Consider the following 18,989-nt stretch of genomic DNA (forward strand, 5'->3'; position numbering starts at 1 on the left):
AATTTCTGCATGCCATCTTACCAGATTTAAACTGATGATCTATAATCCGGAAAAATCGATAATCCGGAATCGCCGAAGTCCCGACGAGTCCGGATTAACGACTTTTGACTGTATTTAAATCTGGCTATAACTGCAACTTATTCATTCTGCATTTACAGTGTATCATTATGACTTCAGGTTTTTTGCTTCTTTGTGGATAAATCTTTGCCATCAATGATATGCAAAATTCTTACATGTGTATATATTTTTTAAACTTCAAGATGCAGCATTTAATTTCAACACCACCAACTAAAAAAAAGGTTTTGATTTTTAAGGAAAGATAATAAATGAAATCAAACTTAAAAAAATACATATAGCAAATATTTTTTAATAATTTATTAACAATATCTAATTAAAATTATTAATTTGGAGAAATTAATAATTCGGGAAAGTATGCGACTCTAGTATAGTTGGAAATTGGAATTATGGGTCTAGGTTCTAAGGTGCACCTTATTAAGCAACATTTATTTGAGGGAAAAAAGATGTATCTTAGAGTAAGAAAAATACAGTATATGATATTCAAAGACGACGACTTTTTATTTCTAAAGTGATATCCTATTATAAAAATATTCATTATATTTTAATAAGAGCAGAAATTCTATTTTTCTCCCAGAAAAATCATTCAATTATAAATAATTAATAATGTCATGGGACCAGTTACAAATCTAATACTGAGTGCTGTTTTGTCCAAATGGAAGTATTAAAGTTATAAGGTATTTCTCCCACCTTCTTAACATGCCTTCGTGGCGTAGTGGTCAGCACAATTAGGCATGTATTTGAGACGTCCGAGGTTCAGGTCCCGGCGAGGGACATATTTCATGTCTCCCGATTCAAAATAGCGTAATGTCTCTACAGTGGCACCTGAACTAAAAGAGGTGGTGGATGATGATTCTCCACCATGATTTGGTGATTGTGTCCCCTAATCCCCAGTCGCCCTATAAAAGAGAAAGTATATAAGGTATTTCGTCCGCCTTCTTAGCATGCCTTCATGGTGTAGTGGTCAGCACATTTGGTGCATATTTCGAGAGGTCCGAGTTTCGAGTCCCGGTGAGGGCTTTGCTCATTTTTCATGTCTTCTGCTTCGAAATAACCTAATGTCTCTACAAAGTTATTCTTGGAGGGAGGGAAATTCCTTCCTAAATAAAGTTCAAAATTTGCGATTTTAATAGGTAAGAAGCATTAAATGGGGATATAAATAAAATTCATTTTCAAATTTCATGAAAAAACTTAAACTTAAAATGCTTAAAACTCATGCACTTAAAAATATTTTTTAATATATTAAAACACAATAAATATTTTATTCCAGTTATAGGTGCAATTATTAAAATTTCTGCTCTGCAAGAACTAAATTTAGAAATTAAGTTTTATTTATTTATTTTTTTATTTCTAGAACACTTGTTATATCAAAATTGCTTTTGAAACAAAACTTCATTTTTATAAACTTCGTAATTGGAAATATATGTTTAAAATCAATATTTAAAGAAGTAAATGCTATAGCGGCCTTTTTTGAAGGCCTGTGCATTTTAAGACTAGTTTAGTTAAATGACTGTAATATAAAGATTAAAGCAGATTACATGAATGATTAAATTACCAAACGCATAAACAGTTATAATGCTATTCTGTTAAAATTGATACATGGAAAGATTCAAAATAAAACAATTATTAAAATTTGTATTTATTGTTTCTTTAAATTTCTGTCTCCAGTCTGCTTTTGTCACGTTTACTGTTCTTAAATATTATTCACAAATTTTAATTTAATAATATTATGATGTTGCTAATCTATATTATTTTTTGGCAGAGAGTTCGCCGATTGAAACCAAAGATTGTACATTCATTAGCCAATGCTGAATTATACTGCCTTGCCCTAGTCAACATTTATGCGGACCCAAATTATCATAACCTTGATCACCAAGGTATAGTACAAGCTCTCATGAGGAAAGGCATATGTCTCATGGAATCGAGAGATGCTCCTCTTACTGAAACAACTTTAGTGCAGACAGCACCGATTCGATTGGTAAGCTGTATGATAATTTATTTTATTGCCAAAGGTGTATGAATCTATTTAATTGCATAATGGATGCATTTCGTGTACACTTCACAAAGAAAAAAAGTAGGGACAGTTCTATATCTCTTGTTCTACTGGTCCAATTAATGAAAATCAACTTGTATTTTTCATGTCTCGAAAGCACAACTTAGGATATGTAAAAGATTTATATATAGCATTGTTCTAATATAGGTATTTTCACACAAAATCGGACCTTTTCTGAAATTTTTTCCCCATATTTTACTTTTACGACTCAAATTATGCCAAACTGCCAAGTTTTATAAAAATTGTATGAGTAGTTTTTAAAAAATTAGCTTTCAAAATTTTAGCTCTTCAATGTTAATTGAATTTGATATATATTTATTAATATCTCTTTTTTTTAATTAAACTTACTTGATTCCTTCTTCCGGAATTCGAAATTTAGCATTAATCCAAATATAATTCACACATTTTTATATTTATTTTTTAAATTTATATTTTTTGATATTTTTCATAAATGTTTCAAAAAAAATTTAATTATAACCTATAAAATTTTTACTATCATCTTAAATTAGATGTATTTCTAAGTATACCTGCAAAAAATTACAGTTTTTTATTCAAAATTTCCTAAGGTATACGTACCTATCTTAGAATGATTGCTATGTATAACTCTAACGTATATCCTAAGTCATGCTTTCGAGACATGAAAAACGCAGTTTGAGTTTCATCAATTTGCCCAGTAGAATGGGAGATAGAGAACTGTCCCCCCTTTTTTTCGCAGTGTATATGACACATGCATATTCATTAATTCTTTTAATCATATTCATGGATTTTGTCTTGCATGGAAATTTTTAGTATTTTCTTAATTCAGATAAATTATCCATTGAAAGCCTATTTTGCTCAAACGATGTAATTTAATTTTTTGTTAGCTTTCTTATATAATATCATAAAGGGAGAATATTGGTATACAAGGTATATGAAAGCAAAAAGGTGTTAATAAACCACATATTTTTTAATAAACCCCCATCCAAAACTCAAGTTTTTTTTTTTTTTTTTTTTTTTTTTTTTTTTTTTTTTTTAAGTTGAATGTTAAAAAAATAGTAGTTTCCACTCTCAGTTGCATCAAACATCAAAATCTGTTGATTGCAAGCACGCTCCATTTTTTGCAGATTTTTAGTATTGTCTATTCATGTTATTTTATCATGTTTTATCTATTATAATTCCAGAATCCATATATGCCTGTAATCTGTGCTAATTTTTTTAGATGTAAACAAACAAAATTTTTTCTTTTAGAAAATTTAATGTTATTTTTTTAATAAATATGTAAATAAAATTTTTAACAAAAGCACAATGTATTTATTTTAATTAGAAAGTAGTTTGCTTCATTACTGAAATTATTTAACATTTTTCCTGTAATTCTTTTTAGAATAGTCTTAGGCCATGAATTTCCAATATTTTTGTTTTAGATAAATAATAGCTTTTGAGTATATTCTGTTTTTAGTCCAAAGGGATTTGAATCCCGAAGGACTATTAGTTTCGTTTTGGCATTTTGCGTCGGACTCATAAATGTCGGTTCACTTTTCAAACTGTTGCCACAAAATGTTAGAGTCCTGCATTATATTTGAAGAAATTAAATAATGAAAAATCTGCATAAATGTATGTATATTTCTCGTATTGTGATAAAACAACGGTACATAGAGTCATCGAATTTTGAATAACGTAATCCTCCAACGAATATGAGCATGTGGAAGACCAAATTTGAAATTTGTTTTATGATCGATTTCCTATTTTTTAAAACTTTGACGAACTTTTGATTAACAAACTCAAGGATTTCAAAGCGAGCAATGGCAACGTTGTGCAGAAAAAACATTTTTATCTCCAGCGCGTGAGTCTCTGTATCGGAAATTCTAAAGATATGCTCGTTTTAAAACTATTTTGCGATATTGCTGTTGCACTGGATCTTATGGTTTAAGTGCGAGGAATATGATATTTAATAAAGAAAGGTAACACACAAAATGTTAAAAAACGCCCCTTTGGACGTAATTTAAAATCTGAAACATTTCAGATTTTTTTTTTTTAAATATTAATTGAAGTTTATGTGGTCATAATGTGTAAAGAATTTATTTATCCACACCTTTTCAAGACCTGAGTTTCAAATTAAATGCATCTTATAACTGGTTTGTTTCCATTCCATGTGATGAATCCCGGCTTAAAAATAGTTCTTACAGAGATTTGTAAAATTTAAAAAATCAAAACCATTTTAACAGCAGCGTAAAAACACAATTTTTTTTTAACAAATCCAAAATTTCAATTTAAGCATTTCTAGCAAGTTGCTAATCCAATAGTGCATGTGCTAAGTGCAAGGAGGGATTCAAATTATTAGAAAAAAAGGGGGGGACTGTTCTGCTAATTTTTTTACTTAATTTTTCTTTCGTTTAAAATCGGAAAAGATCTTTAAAAAGTAATTTTGCTAATTAAAAAACCTTTATTTGACCTTTTTTCCCCCAAGTGTTCCTACCTTGAATCCCTCTCCAGTAATTCCTAATACACATAGACTGTCTGAGTTAGATATAGAAATTAGCAAGAAAAAAATATCTAAATAAACTCGGAGATATTGCATGTTATGTCCAAAATTCACTAATCTGCGCAATCCTTGATCCCATAATATGTGGATTACTTGATTTCTGTGTATTTAAATGTAGCCCTTCCCTTCTTTTCCAAAGCATTTGTGTATTGCTGCTTAGCTTTCATACACATTCAGAAAGGATTCCCCCCTCCAAATGTTAAAAATATATTGATCAAATGTATTTACAGGTTAAAAAAGTTTCACTTTTTTTGGGATAGTGTCATAGTCCCTGACTTATAGAATAAATTTTTAAAATCTGCATTATTAATTATTTAATCTTTCTAGCTGGCAAGCACTACTGTGAGCATTTTCAGTGTCTCCTCTTTCAGGTGTGAAATTGCATAGGGTTATCCAAGAAATTTCTTTCATTATAATATACATGTTAGTTTATGTGTATTTACATAAATTAAACTTCTTTCCCTTCCAAAAAGGGTGTTAAGTATGAAAAATCAAAGGAAGCATCTGTAATATGTTGCACTATTTTAAAAAAGATAACCATGCTAATGTTTCTGCCAGTGAGATTTGCACTGTTTATGGGAGTGATGCTATAAATTTTCATATAAACATTCGGTAACTATCCTTAGGAACTTTTTTTTTTTTTTTTTTTTTAATCTTTCATTTGTTTATATATGCCACTAGATTCTGCTTGAGATTCTGTTAGCTTCTATTTCACTCAGAATTTGTACAGTGTAATTTGTTGCTGTCTGCATTTTAAAACATTTCTAAAGTCAGACATGGCATCATCATAGAAGATGCTTATGCTGAAGCTTGCTGCTTACTTTATCTGAATGATATCATTACATAATTTTTTTTTTCATGTAGCCTTTTTGCATAAAAATCAGGGAACAGGAAACTATGATAATTTTTCTTCTTCCTCTTCATTACCCTTCAAGTTTTCTCTCCAAATAAAGATGTGGTGGATATTCACAATTCTGAGGCTCATAGTTCCTTTATAATAAGTACGATGACTGTGAAGCTATATCGATAATAGCTCTTGTGACATGTATCCTTTGATTCGAGCACTTCAGTTATCCACTGCTTCAGTTGCTGTCTAGTTCTTGGGAAAATAGAGGCACAAACACTTTGTCTTTAACGAAATCCCGTAGAAAAAAAATCACAAGCCGTTAGATCTGGGAATTTCAGTGGCAAACAAAGCAATGAGATAGTGTTTGACTCAGCGATGGGGTAGACCAGTGGTTCTTAACCTTTGACTAACGTGTACCATCTAAACAAAAACTGAAAACATTTAATACCACCACTGCAAAGTACTACTACCACCACCACTCTTAAACAAAGCTCAGATCACATAAATTTATGAGGATTAGAGAAAAAACTCAATCAAGATGTTGGGGTTTTAATTTTTGAATTTAATAGTTAAAAATACTCTTAGCGTACCACCTATTTTTCTCTTGCGTACCATTGTTTGAGAACCCCTGGGGTAGACTATCTCTCGGATACTGGTGTAGGTTTTATGCAAATGTGAATCTGTCTTGCTGTAGCCACTTCCTCCAACTAAGGGAACAGCCACTCTATTAGCATATCTCGGTAAATGCACCGTTTACTACATTTTTCCACGAATGTAAAAGGATCCAAACACAGCTGTTGGAATTAGTGCAGAAAACGATCAGCTTTGGAGACTCGTGCTCATGTTCTAACACACAGTGTAGATTTTAGGTGTGTAAATTAGGGCAATTAACTTTGTCAGAAATATGAAAAATGGTTTCATTCATAAACACAAATATGTTGGCTAAATCATCTACCTCCAGCTTCTCTTGCAAATTAAAATTAATCGAAAGGGTTTAACCAACACCCCTAGAACTAACTCTAGGCCACTGTGCACAGTTCGTGACATCACTGCAGTAGGGATACTTTCATCCTCGCTAACTTTAAGGATGCCTTCTTAAATATCCATTTGACAGGCTTATAATTAAACTGAACTGAAATTTTTATATTTAATTCTCATAATTTATAAATCTGGAAAATACCTTGCTTTCATTAGAATGTGAAGAACCGAGATTTTTATTTTAGAATGTTTTCGATACGAATAACTAGAATTTTTAATTCCATTAAAAGTTATTACTGATTTTACAAAATTTAATCGCTGAGAAACTCTTGTTAACGGAGGAAACTTCAACTTAATGAATCGGAATTTTATTTGTATGCAATAGTTAAACAGAAAGACGATTTAAGACATGAAGGCAGGATATAGATCCTAAAAAATTAAGATAAATCCTAACTGATTTAAATAAGGAAGCTATTTTATCTGGAATCATGTAGCAACATAAAATCATTAGTTGAAAACAAATACAGTCAAAAGTCGTTAATCTGGACTCGGTGGGACTTCGGCGATTCCGGATTATAGATCATCAGTTTAAATCTGGTAGGATGGCATGCAGAAATTATAAAATTAAAAACATGAAACCGTAATTTATGAAATAAAGAACAATTATGATCTAAAGGGTATCAAAATTTACACACACACAAAAAAAAAAGCCTAATATTTATTTGTTTACTTTATTAAACATTTCTTTCAATGTAATAAGTTGTTTAAGTTGCTTCGTTTTATGTGATAATACTTTCTCTTTAATTCTATAAACAGACATAATTTCTTGTTCAGTTGCAAAGTTCCGCTGTTCAAGTCCTATAATTGCTGTGTCGAGAATACCGACTAATTTGTCAATCCAAATTTTTTCGTTTTCAATAACCTCTCTGTCACTTTCTTCACTATCGGAAGCGAATTATAATGACGAGGAATTTGATTTAAATAATATCAAAGACGGAGTACATCAAGATGAAATACTACATTTAAGTAAGGATTTATAAGCCAAATAAAGTAAAAACATTTGCCCTGAAGATAAGGATAGTGCTGACAGATCAACTTCTTTTTAATTGCGCGCCGCGACGTCTCCGCCCCCCCCCCCGGCCGCAGAGCAGCGTGAAATTGATAAACAGATTTTGGAATGGTTAGAGAAACAAAGGATATGCCTTTATCCATTTTTTGCAGCAATTCCACTTTTTATTTGATGGATATCGATACTTTCGCTTTGTAGATCCTTTGGGAGCTCCAGCATCGGAAATTCTATTTGACATAATCGAAAGTTCAAGCTTATTTTTATAAAATTGCTCTATTATTTTGCTATTATATAAAATTTTAATATATTTTGCTATTTTATAAAATTGCTTTTTTTTTTTATAAAATTGCTCTAATTATTTTTATAAAACAGTCTGCAAACAATAATAAGCCGGATCCAATTCGAAGATTAAGGAACAACGCAATCTGCAACATTAACTGAAATAGATAATTAGATAATTTTAGCTTATACCATCCGTTATACATTAAACGCGCATATGCGCAGCGTAAAATATTACGCACACGCATATGCTCAGCCATAATGGTCTTACGCGCATTCGTAAACGCCTATGCGCTGTCAACTCGATGCATGCGCAGAAAGTTTGTAGCTTTGAGGTCCGGATTATAGATCATTCCGGCTTATGGGTGTTCGAATTAACGACTTTTGACACTATAATTTATCAGAGAAGTTTATTGGTCAAGGCTCATAGTAATTATACTTACCACAATTTATGCCTTGACTAATAAACATCTTTGATAAATATAAGTAATATATCTTATTTTTGACATATGTTACCGAATAATAATAATAATAAATACTCATGTTTGAAAAAATAACTCTAAGCTTGCAACGATTTAAATAAGTTTTCATAATTATGAGACATTAGTTGCACAGAGATAATTATACATTGTTTTGCATTCTAAATGGCAAATATCAAACCTCTGATAGATGTCTGATATAGATCTAAATAGCAAACCTCTGATATCTACAGGGAAATTTTATAACATGATTTAGCAATAATTTGTGGAATTCATATGTAACAAATCCTAAACTGGGATATTGAACACAAGAAAAAGACAATTATCATTGCATTATTACTGTCGAATAAAACCACTAACATATAATGCCCTTAGGATGCACTAAATTATACATTACAATGCTAAACAATTAATACAGAAATACTTTAGATAATATGTACATGTGTATTTTCAATTCAATTAACTCAAGAGAAAGGGTTGTTCCAAACAGAGGAAAAGAAAAGAAAGAAGAAAATCATCAAAATTGTCTTTGCAGTCAATTCAGAATTATTCAAAACTGTCTATAAATGGTGAACATTAAATATTACTTTTTTATCATATACTGCATTTCATCAAATAAAAATGCATGGCATGATATTTCATAAAGACTACAATTTAAATTAAGACACGTGTAAATATAATCTAAAGTGCTGTCTTTAGAAAGAATTTAAATTGTAGTCTTTATGAAATATCATGCTATACATTTTTTAAATTTACATATATATGTATATGCATGCGTATATGACAATATATTCGATTTCTTTGCGAAAAAAATTGCTTCGACATACTGCCATACAAAACATAAAATTGAAAATAATATATTTGGAGTGAAGAAAGAGAATTTCAGGATTTTTAGCATATATATACATGAATTAATTAAATTAAAACATAATAGAAAATTTCATGAGCTTTAACATATACACATCTAAGAGTTGCTTTGATATTGCACTATACATGTAAATGAAGGAGGAATACATAATGAATTCCTTTGGTAGAAAAGAAATGAAACTCAGAATTTCATAAATTTTGATGCATGCAGATATATAGAAATGCATGCATTCTCTGAAGCAGGTAAAAATTCAAATTTTACTTTGAACAGTTTGTATTTTGCGCCTTTTAACTACATGTTTAGGCACATTATTCATTTTTTTGCAATAATTATTTAACAAAGAATTTGTTGCCGCCATTACTAAATATTTTACTATCATATCAGCCAAATGACCGACTTCACATGCATCTATAAATACATCAAAGTCTTTCAAATTTTGTTAAAAAAGTTAATTTCACTGCTATTTGTCTCTGAATATTGCTTTGTAAAAATTTATGTTCCTTGTCCACTGACAGAAGTTTTTGAACTGCTACATAATTATAGTACATAATTACAATAACAAATTTACTTCATGCACGTTATCGTTATCGCATAAATGCTATATTTATTATCGTCAAAACATTTGCATGCAAAGATTTTTATAATCGAATTTAGTTATCTAAGCTAGAATTAAATACAACATTTTGTAAAATTTCATTTTTAATGCTTTGTATTAAGTGAATTTTAAGAATACAGACATGAACTCATAAAAATTTGAATAGTGTATTTTTTCACATTAATATTAGAAACAAAATTATCATTAGGTACAGAGAAATTATCAAGATTTTTCAAGGTCTTCAGACTTTAATAAATACGCTGTTTCTGTGACAAATGTATCGAGATATTTAAATGCAAGCACTTTGCAACATACAAAATGTATTTAAAATATCGAATTTTTATTAGTCCTACATTTAATCTAATCCTAAATTTAGGTCATACATTTGTTTAATTTACTTGGTAAATAATGCCATTTACTACAAATTAAGTGACTAGCATGATGATAATTATGCCATCTGCTATAGATTGAACGATTAGCATAATGATAAACAATACTATCTGCTATAAATTAAATTAATAGTATGATTAAGTCATCATATTCATATAATCACTTTTATACTTATAAAAAGATTAAATACATTTACTTTCTATAAATGTATTTACTTGCTTTAGTTTATGATACTTATAATAAATTTTTATCATAAAAGTACTTTTTTAAGCACAGATTTATGAATGATTATAAAATGAAAGAAAAAAAAAGAAAAAGAAAGAAGAAATATAAAAAATATATTTTATAAAATATAAATAATATATTATAAATATAAATAATATTTTTTATAAAAGAAAAAGAAAACGAAACTTACTTCGAAAATTTTGTTGGCTTGAAATTGTTTCTATGAATCGGGTTTATCCATTTGTTTAACAATTCTTTCTCTTTCGGAAAAGGAGAAAACCTGTACTTTTGGACCATTTGAGTAGTTGCCTTTGCAGTTCGGTACACAGAATGTGTAAACCATATCAAAAATTTGCAAAACCAATTATATGAAAGTGGAATAGTTTTAAAATTTATAAAAAATGAAACAGAATGTTGACTCCTCTTATGAATGCCTAACTGACTGAGTGACCGTCAAAACTCCGGAAATGCACCCTCCACATTCCTGGGTGGGGAGTTTTAAGTAAAATACAATCCCTACTAACATTCACGTCACACCTCCTCCTGGAAAACGTGCTGTGGCCTTGAATCCAAATGGTGCTGGTTTAATGCCTGCATCATCTCAAAGGTGTGTGGCTGGAACTGTAGACGTTTCACCACGCCACACAATTACATGAGGCACACTGAGTTCAATTTCAGAACCTGCATGACACATTGATTTTGTGGGAATTCATAAAAATGTTGTGCGGTTTTTTTTTTTTTTTTTTTTTTTTTTTTTAAACCACTTTGACAATTTTCAGTTGGTTGAGGAAGATCTGACCTGGTAATTTTATTTTTAAAAATGAAGGCCATAGTAGTCATCCATCAACTACTGATCTGATCAAGGCTGTGGTTAACAAAAAGTCCATTATATAGTGCTTGCAAATTGGCAAATGCTTTAAATGTTCCTTGAACAGTGGTGCACAATCATCTCATAAAATTGGCTATATCAATAGCTCCTGAAGTATGGATTTCACATAAATTTGCATAAAGCAACCTCCTTATCTCTGTTTCTGCCTGTAATTTGCTGCTCCTACAAAGTAGTAGAGAACTGTTTTAAAAAAAATTAGTTAAGAGGGTTCAAACTTAGATAATTATATGAGAATGTTGTACATAAATGCTCTTGGTTCAACCATAAGGAATAGTAAGGCCTGGTCTTTACATGAAAAAAAATTTTAATATCAATTTGTTGAGATCTATCTGAATATTATTTATTAGGAACTGTTTCTGTTAGATGAGATAATTAATTCAGTATAAATACTGTTGCAATTGGACAAACTGAATGAAGCAATTAGTAAGAAACTACTAGCATTAATGTACAGAAGAAGTACAATTTACATGCATTGCAATGCCAGATCCCATTTGAAATAAATTGTTAATGTTTGATCTAGATGCTGTACCTCATCCTTTGTTATGTGGATATTACCCCCATATGATTATTGTTTATTCCTTTTATTCAAAGCTTAAAAGCTTTAATTCAATAAAGGACATGAACATGCTCTTGGAACAATGTTTTACTGACAAATTGAAACATTTTTGGAAGTATGGCATCATGCGCTTTCTGATGAAATGGAGGAAAGTAACAAAGAAGAATATATTATATAGAACTGAATGATATAGCATAAAATATTTTGTATGCCGTATTTAATAATGAAACGAAAGAAACCTTTTACTAACTTTGTTTCTATTGGTTAAAATCCTTTCATACAGAAAAATTTATGTGATCTATAATTGTGTATATACATGTATTGTAGGAACAAAAAGGGGAACTGCGTATCGTTTCATTTTAAGCAGTATGATTCCCAGAGGGTTGGTTCACCTTATAATAGGACAAATGATTACACCGAAGAGCCATTGCATTATGACCTCCATCTTTAAGAATGGGCTTGCCCAGGAACAAAACACTGCATGTGCACTGCTGATTTTTGAGTATATAAAGCAGCTATGTGTATTCTTTCCAAACATTGTGCAATTAGCGACATAACGGGAAAAGCAGCTGATTTATCGGACTTCAATAAAGGTCAAATCATTATGGCTTGGTGATTTGGAACATTTTCAGAAACGATGCGTTTAATGGGCTGTTCACGTGCAGTTGTTGTGAGCACATATCGAAAGTGGTGTATGGATGGTGAAACGACAAGTTGCCGGCCAGCAGTCTGTCTTCAACGGCACATTGATTACAGAGGAGAGCTGAAATTGCTACGTATTGTTCGCCATAACTGAAGAGCTACAACAGTGGTGACCTAGACAGTGTTTTTCAACACACTGTGCAGAGTACATTGCTGCATATGGGCCTACGCACCCGGAGGCCGAAGCATGTCTTGACACTCATAGCATGTCATCACCAGCTGTATCTGCAGTGGGCCGAGAAAATTCAGAATTGGATATTAGAGGAATGGAAAAAAGTTGTGTGGTGTGACGAGTCACATTAACGGGTGTGTGCTAATATGCCATTTTCCAAACGAAACCTTGTCTCCCGGATGCACAGTTGGACGGAGATACGCCAGTGGGGGGAGTATTATGGTGTGGGCAATATTTTTGTTAGGACCAAAGCATGTTAGGACCCAAAATCTGGACAGTTCCTGACATCTGTGCGCTATGTGAACATCGTTGCAGACCAGGTTCATCCGTTCATGACAACAGTATTTTGATTGGGGATGGTGTTTATCAGCCGAATAATGCACCATGTCATAAGGTTGAATTATCTGGCAGTGGTTCAAGGAACATTCCAGTGACTTTCAAGTCATGTCTTTACCTCCAAATTTACCTAATATTAATCCAATACAGCATTTGTGATCCCACCTGGAAAACAAAATTTGTGCTTCTATGCTACCCCCTTGCAGTGTGGTCCTACATGTTATTAACAGGGTGATCATAATGTAATGGCCTTTCGGTGTATATGCATATATAAGACAATATAATGAATGATAAAGAACCATCTGATGCTTTATGTCCCTGTTTGAGACACCTTTATTTTAATTCTATTTTAATGCTGTTTTATGTTTAATACATGGTTTTACTGCTACATAATATGGTTCTTCCATCTGCACAAAATACTATGCCGATGTTAACATTTTAATATTGCATTTATATATAGAGTACTAATCTCATATGATCCGCTATTGGTTGATCATCGACTCTAAAAAGTCTAGACAAAGCCAGCTAGATTATGAAAAGTTATCCGAATTAAATGTGGTCATTATTTCTTTTTGCAATTGTGCATCATCCATATTCCTTAAACTGAACTAGAATGCTTCTAGTAAGTCTTTAATATAATATATTAAAAAGGCAACAGCCTGAATTTTGTGTATAGCATCAGAATTGAAAAGATGAGAGTTCACTTTGGATAGTACTTTTGCTCAAAACTGGGGGCTTATAGTATACTTTGGTTTCATATTGTAAGGTAAACATCATCCCTCATCTGCCTCAAAAAAAAAAAAAAAAAAAAAAAAAAAAAAAAAAAAAAAAAATTCTTTCTCTTCTTTTCTTTTCCCCCCTTTCTTCCTTTCCAGCCCCCCCCGGTAGCGGAAACTAATTCTTAGCATGCAGCTCCAATCATATCAAAAAAGTTATCAGTTGTTTTATTATTTTCATTACACTTCTTAGCCTTTGTTGCCTTTTTTCTTGGAAAATTTAAGATCCTGCCTTAAAGCTGATTCACAAATAATATCCTTAATCAAGCTCACATTCCCTATGGTGACTGTGGGAGAGTATTTATGAGTGTTATGTGCGCCAATTTTTAAACTTATGGGTATATGTTTTAAAATTTGCTTCTTTTTTTAATATCATGCTTGTATTAATTAAATTTTTTTATGATAAAATTCGTCAAAACTAATTTCTTGATTTGAAACCAGAGAAGAGACATAAATTCCTCATTCTTTATAAAATAATGAGTTCAAATTCATTGAATCCAAAAAGGATTGTCAGTTTTATATATCTAAAAAATTGTACAAAATTTTTTGACAAAAATAAAATGTATACTTTCATATTAGCCATTTTTTAAGTTTCTGACTCGATAATTATAAATTTAAAGAAAATCCTTGATAAGTCTATTACTGCTTATCATCATAATTACGTGTCTCGTTTGATGTTAAAAATTGTGTTTGATCACTCAATAACATAGGAATATTTTACTTGCAAATAGTTTTGTATTTTTCTAAGAGTTTTCTTCAAGATTTATACTTGAAAACTTATTTATGTAGTAATGTTTAAGTATTAAATATAACTTTGCAACAAACACTCAAAGTAAATTTTAGTTCTTTTAAACAATATTTAAATGTTTTGATTCCTTTTATTATTTTCCTGATAATTGAAGTGCATTTACTTTTATTTTTCTTTATAGAATGCTCATATGGCAGTCATTGATGGAATTATGTCATTGTTCATAAAAGAAGTGCTTATTCCTGAAAAGATTGTTGATGTTGTCAAGTAAGATAATTGTTTTTATGTTTTGAAAGAGAGAATGTGCGTTTCAATGTATGTGAGCAGTAACATGAAGATTTCAGAATTTTAAAGGAAAAAATCTTTAGTCTCAGCGAAATCCATAAATCCATAGGAAATATTAGCAAGACCACATTCCTGCTTTTGCAAGTACTTTTTCTTATTTGGTAAAAAAGTGCGAGTATTAAAATAAATCATATTTAAGAAATAAAGCTGTTTTTCGGAGGAGGAACAGACATCTTTTAAAACTTTAAACTCTCATAGGATTTCTTTCCATTTGCAGTAAATAATTTAGAATGATGGTCTCAAATTCAAATTGAATGCATGATCTGAAAACAGGCGACAGGCTAAAACTTTTTTAAAAATAAAATCAAATATTTTTTTGTTATAAAACAAAAAACATTTTAAATAAATTTCCTTTACTAAATATTTATCAAATCCTGCACGAACAGCATATTTTTGAGGAACATAACAGCATATTTTTGAGGAACAGATATTGATTTTATTTAACATGCTGAATAGCATGGCTTTTTGGAGTAGTTCATGAAGGGTTGAAGCATAAAAGAAATATTCTGCTCTTCTTCTTCTTTTTTCTTTTTTTTTTTCTTTTCTTTTTTTTTTTTCTGTGACTGGATAAATGCAGTCATGCTCCTCAGAGGGTCAACACTTCCGTTAATGGTTTAACCATAAATACTGAAAACGCATTGATTGCCAATTTGACTCGACATTCATTAATTGAATTGTATTCTAAGTTGATAGCTTGAAGAATGTGTAATGATAAATTTTAACTTGGATACAATTACAGTACAAAGTCTTTAATCCGGACTCTTCGGGACTTCGGTGATTCCGGATTAGGGGTTTTTACAGATTATAGATCATCAATTTAAATCTGGTAAGATGGCATGCAGAAATTATACAATTAAAAATATGAAAACATTATTTTTGAAATAAAGAGAAATTATGGTCTAAAAGGTATCAAAATTTACAAAAAAAAAAAAAAAAAAAAAAGGGAGCTTAATATTTATTTGTCTACTTTATTAAACATTTCTTTCAGTGCGCGCATGCGTAAAACATACATTATGCAAAGTCGAAATTAGAAAATTGCAACCAGAAAACTATTTGATGTGTATTCGTGATATTTATAATGATGATGAATTTGATTTAAATCATATCAAAGACGAAGTACATCGAGATGAAACACTACATTTAGTAAGGAATTATAAGCCAAATAAAATAAAAACATCTGCTCTGAAAATGAGGATAGTGCTGACAGATATACTTCCATTTCATTGCACGCAGCCTCCCCCCTCCGCAAAGCAGCGTGAAATTGATAAACAGATTTTGAAATGGTTAGAGAAACAAATCACCTCTCTGTCACTTTCTTCATGCCTTTATCCATTTTTTGCAGCAATTCCACTTTTTGTTTGATGGACATCGAAACATGCTTTCACTTTGTAGATCCTTTGGCAGCTCCAGAATCGGAAACTCTTTTTGATATAATTGAAAGTTCGAGCTTACTTTTCATAAAATTGCTCTAACAGTCTGCAAAAAATAAAAGCCGGATAAAATTAGAAGATTAAAGAACAACACAATCTGCAACATTAACTGAAATAGATAATTAGATAATTTTAGCCTAGCTTATACCGTCCATTATACATTAAACGTGCATGTGTAAACGTATTATGCACATGCGTAAAAGTATTATGCGCATGCATAGACGCATTATGCATTTACGCATGCGCAGAAAGTTTGTAGCTTTGAGGTCCGAATTATAGATCATTCCGGATTATGGACGTCCGGATTAAAGACTTTATACTGTACTTGCAATTATTCATTTCAGTTTTTCATGTATTATTTTGTGAATAGATACTTCAGTTATTGTGAAGTTCGCTTGCTTGTTTACCAAATGTTGTTATCGATATCAAAAATAGTCTTGAATCTTAAAACTCTGGTGGTGTAATTATGTCATAGCATTTAGTAGCTCTGCATATGTGCTTTATATTATTATTTTTCTAATGCAAAAGATATTTGTGTTATTAAATATAGCCAACTTGGATGAAGTATTTAATATTTAATTGTAAGTATTAATATCATTTAACCAAATGCATACATGAATGTTTTCATCTTTTCTTAATAAAAGACTTTTCCCCCCTCCATACAAAAAATTTTTTAATTTAATGCTTGAAGATGCATGCACTTATGTGAAAAACTGTTATGCATACATTTATTTATATGCATATAAAAGTACCTCTGTAACTTAAATCAGTACCTCTGTCCAAATTTGAAACTTATTTTCTTAGTTGTTTCTACACTTTTATAGAAAAATGTAATTCTATTTTTTGCTTCTAAAATTTATTTAAAAGTGAAAAGTATCCTGATCAATAGAACATTTTAGATATATTTTTGTGTGCATTTTGATTTTTCATAGTATAGTTTATGGAATTTTAATAACAAATGTTCTTTTCCTTCTAGAAATAAAACTGATGTTACATGTTTGTAGTGGGACAATGTTTAAAATTTGTTTATGCATGTTCTCAAATTTGTTCACTATTTTAAATCTGCAGGAAGTTTTCATCTGTAAATGTCAACAGGGAAATGCCATCAAATTCTGAGGAAGCTGCTGTGTTATGGATTAACAAATGTTGTCGAGCCCTTGAACAAGAAATCAAATCTGAATGTAATACAGAGGTACTATTTTTCACCTTCTCTCTTTCTCTTTTTTTAAGTAGTTGTAATAATTTAAGACATACCTAATGAAACATGTTTACTGAAATTATATAGCTTTCCAAAAAACATGATAATTCTTTATTTTTATTTTTTTTTTTTTTTTTTTTCCCCATGCTGTAAGCAAGCAATTTAAATCTTTGTTCTTCCAAATATATGTCTTTCTCTTCTCCCATTGTTTCAAAATTTTAGTCTACCAAAACAATATGACATTGAAATTTGTTATAATGAATACAATATTTACAAAGGGAAGTGCATGACTTTTGTCCTAAGAGTTTCGTCCATATTCTGCATATTTACTGTAAAACTAAAAACGAGTGTATAAATGAAGAGAAAAAACATGCCTTTTAAAACTGAGGTTAAATTTCGAAGTAACATATATTATTTTAATTCTTTCCGTTGCAGCGCTGATGGTCTAATTGTAATCATAGAGATCTACTAACCAGAAGTTCTCAGTTTGCATCTAGTGGTTATCATTACTTCTTTTCTGTATCACTCTTTTTAATTTTTAAAAAAAGAAATTTATGAAAGCATTATAAAAATTGGCACAAAAGACTTATTTTGTTGTTTATTTTTATTATTTTTTCCTAACTTTATGTTTAAAAAAAACTTTTTCTTATATTTTTCCACAAATTTATATACAGCTGATAAATGATATTTATCTTTAAAATTATCAAAATATAAATACTGGCATTAAATATGTACAAAATGAAGAATAATTTAACACAGGGTTTCTTAAACTGTGGGTCGTGACCCCCCCCAAGGGTCGCAGGATCTGCAGCAGGGGGGGGGGGCACCAAACATTTTAGCAGTTTTGATATTTCTTTAACTTATTATAATACTTTTACTACAATTACCAAATATTTTTACACAATGTATCTGAAAATAGATAAAGATAAGACAATACAGACAAAGAAAAAAACAAAAACATTTCGACGCATTCTTTTTATAATATAAATGTTCATATTCCTTGCTTTGCAGATGATGCTGTCATTTCGTGTGTTACTTATTTAAAATTTTCACATTCTTTTCTGTCTTAAAATTAGAAATTAAAGTTAATGACCTAAAACTGCAATAGTATATTATGGTACAAGTGAAAAAATTGACAGTTTCACCCACGCGTGTGTCGGATTTGCGCAGTACATATTGGGGTCTCACAAAATTTTTGTCAATAATATGGGGTCATGGGTGTCACGAAAAAAATCTCAGTGATAAAAAGGGGTCACGACTGAAAAAAGTTTAAGAAACCCTGATTTAACACAATATCCATTGCACAACTTTGTGAAATACAATGACGAAAAAGGTGTGTTTATATAAAGTTGTAGATGGTGTATGGGAGGGAATTTTAGGAAGATTAATGGAAGTGTGTTTTTTCTTTCAAATATTTAACAGCTGTTATTCAAAAGAAGATTTTAGTTGTGATAAAAAAAA

The 18,989-nt window shown here is 30.4% G+C and overlaps 1 protein-coding gene across 5 annotated transcripts in view; it reads left to right on the top strand.

The window, feature by feature from the left end:
- Nucleotides 1-18,989, top strand: part of LOC118186934 (patronin-like) — a 275,820-nt gene that overhangs the window by 150,629 nt on the left and 106,202 nt on the right. For all 5 annotated transcript variants that reach the window (XM_085823647.1, XM_085823648.1, XM_085823644.1 and 2 more), the window contains 3 exons: nt 1,838-2,053; nt 14,737-14,822; nt 17,399-17,522. In XM_085823647.1, coding sequence (XP_085679773.1) covers nt 1,838-2,053; nt 14,737-14,822; nt 17,399-17,522 — 426 coding nt within the window. The remainder of the gene's footprint in view (nt 1-1,837; nt 2,054-14,736; nt 14,823-17,398; nt 17,523-18,989) is intronic.

The sequence above is a fragment of the Stegodyphus dumicola genome, chromosome 9 (assembly GCF_044657685.1).
Source record: "Stegodyphus dumicola isolate Sdum_Otavi_A_Nest chromosome 9, ASM4465768v1".
NCBI lineage: Eukaryota > Metazoa > Arthropoda > Arachnida > Araneae > Eresidae > Stegodyphus > Stegodyphus dumicola.